This window comes from Perkinsus marinus (assembly GCF_000006405.1).
Source record: "Perkinsus marinus ATCC 50983 genomic scaffold scf_1104296966714, whole genome shotgun sequence".
Classification (NCBI taxonomy): domain Eukaryota; phylum Perkinsozoa; order Perkinsida; family Perkinsidae; genus Perkinsus; species Perkinsus marinus.
In genome coordinates, this window is record NW_003203810.1 from 1 (window position 1) to 1,922 (window position 1,922).

General features: G+C 49.5%; 2 protein-coding genes across 2 annotated transcripts; both read right to left on the bottom strand.

The window, feature by feature from the left end:
- Positions 1-22: 22 nt before the first annotated feature.
- On the bottom strand, positions 23-526 carry Pmar_PMAR014792 (Zeta-crystallin, putative; the record flags this gene model as incomplete). Its single annotated transcript, XM_002768992.1, has 1 exon — positions 23-526. A coding segment is annotated over one exon (504 nt), but the record flags the coding sequence as incomplete, so codon positions are not given.
- A 231-nt stretch (positions 527-757) lies between these two features.
- Pmar_PMAR014793 (alcohol dehydrogenase, putative) lies at positions 758-1,843 on the bottom strand. Its single transcript, XM_002768993.1, has one exon. The coding sequence runs from the start codon at positions 1,813-1,815 to the stop codon at positions 847-849; it is 969 nt and encodes a 322-aa protein (XP_002769039.1). The 5' UTR covers positions 1,816-1,843; the 3' UTR covers positions 758-846.
- Between the last annotated feature and the right edge of the window lie 79 nt (positions 1,844-1,922).

The following is a 1,922-nucleotide window of genomic DNA, read 5'->3' on the forward strand; positions in this document are numbered from 1 at the left end:
TTCACAAAGTCAACATTCTTACCACTACAGACAGCGTAAACGTAGCACCGAGTGCCTTGGCAATCTGTACACCACTCGAGCCGGTCCCACCACTGGCACCAATGACCAACACATTCTTGCCGGCCTCAGTAACACCACCCTGTCTAAGGGCATGTAAGCTGACCAGACTAGCCACAGGTAGAGATGCAGCGACCTTGGGGTCAACCCCTTGGGGCACATGGGCTATCTCACTCACATTCGCCGTCGCGAATTCAGCCATAGAACCAGACTTGGTCTTACCAAAGACGAGATCGCCAACCTTGTAATCAGCCGAGCCGATAGTGACCCGCCCAGCAAAGTCGAAGCCCACTGCTGTACCAAGTAACCACCTCGAAACCCCAGGGAGAGCTGCGAGTCTCAAGTCAATGGGATTAGTAGCAGCAGCAAGAACTTTGACTTGAACTTGGGAGGCAGTCGGCAGAGGCATCGGTTGATCTTCCCTCCACCCCATCCCTGAACCACTCGAGTCGTACACGAATGCTCTCATTGATAGAAAACTGAACAAATCTGAGAAACAACATTGTCAATACACTACCTAATGATCGAATACTTCTACGGCTCCTTGTAAGGCCGCCAGCGCTGTGAGGAAGATACGACACAACCGCTGTCCCTTTTCTCATCACAAGGAAATAGCCTTTTCCCTTACCACTTGCCCTGTACTTCATACAACACTGCTCTACTCATAGTAATCTCAATAGGTGTTTACTTTGATAAGTTTTTGTAATGAAAAGAAGAGAATGACAGAAGTGACCAGTCGACTGACCATCACGACTGTAGAGGCAAATAACGCTTTAGTGTAAGACACTTTCAATGTTCCATCTCGAGGATGATCTTCCCCTTAGCCCTCCGACTCTTCTGCAACTCATAGGCCTTCTTGCAGTTCTCCTCGCTGAAGTCCAGAACCTCCGCAAACTGAATCACGAGCTTTTTCTCAGCGACCAATTTAGCAAGGTAATCCAAATCCTTGGTGTTGAAGTCCGAGAGGCACATGGAATAGCCCGACCTCTGAACATTGAAGGGAAGACTCTTCGACAGGATGAACCTCAACCAATCAATACGGCTGGGGGAGTTGATAGCCATATACATACTTCCCTTCTTGAGAGTCTTCCGAGCGGTTGGTTCATAGTTAACATCCTCCGGGCTCGTGACGGTATCATAGACAACATCGATGGTGCCCGCAGGACAGTCATCATTGGGGAGTTCAAAGCCTTCCTTGGTGTAGTCCATAACGACATCAGCTCCCAGAGACTTCACAAAGTCAACATTCTTACCACTACAGACAGCATAAACCTTAGCACCGAGTGCCTTGGCAATCTGTACACCACTCGAGCCGGTCCCACCACTGGCACCAATGACCAACACATTCTTGCCGGCCTCAGTAACACCACCCCGTCTAAGGGCCTGTAAGCTGACCAGACTAGCAACAGGTAGAGATGCAGCGACCTTGGGATCAACCCCTTGGGGCACATGGGCTATCTCGGCAGTATTAGCGATCGAATACTCAGCCAGAGAGCCTCCAACAGCCTTGCCGAAGACCACGTCACCCTCCTTGAACTGACCAGAGCCGATCGTCACCCTCCCAGCAAAGTCTATGCCAACAGGACGCCCTTTGATTTGACGTGATACGAAGGGGACGTGAGGCAACTTATAGTCCACAGGGTTGATGCTAGCCGCAATGACCTTCACTTGAACTTGCGACTTGCCGGGCTTAGGCTTAACCTGTTCAGCAGCCCAGGTCATTTCATTGGTCTGAGGGTGATAGATGTATGCTTGCATTGACGACAAGTAGTTTTATAACAAATCCTGAACAAGGTCAGACTAACTTCGAATAGCTACAGCAGTCATCCTGAAGAACAAAAGACTCTACACAAAATTCTGTCTAC

What these genes read in the sequence shown, in the direction of transcription:
- Pmar_PMAR014793 (XM_002768993.1), bottom strand. Translation starts at nt 1,815, where the DNA reads ATGCAAGCATACATCTATCACCCTCAGACCAATGAAATGACCTGGGCT.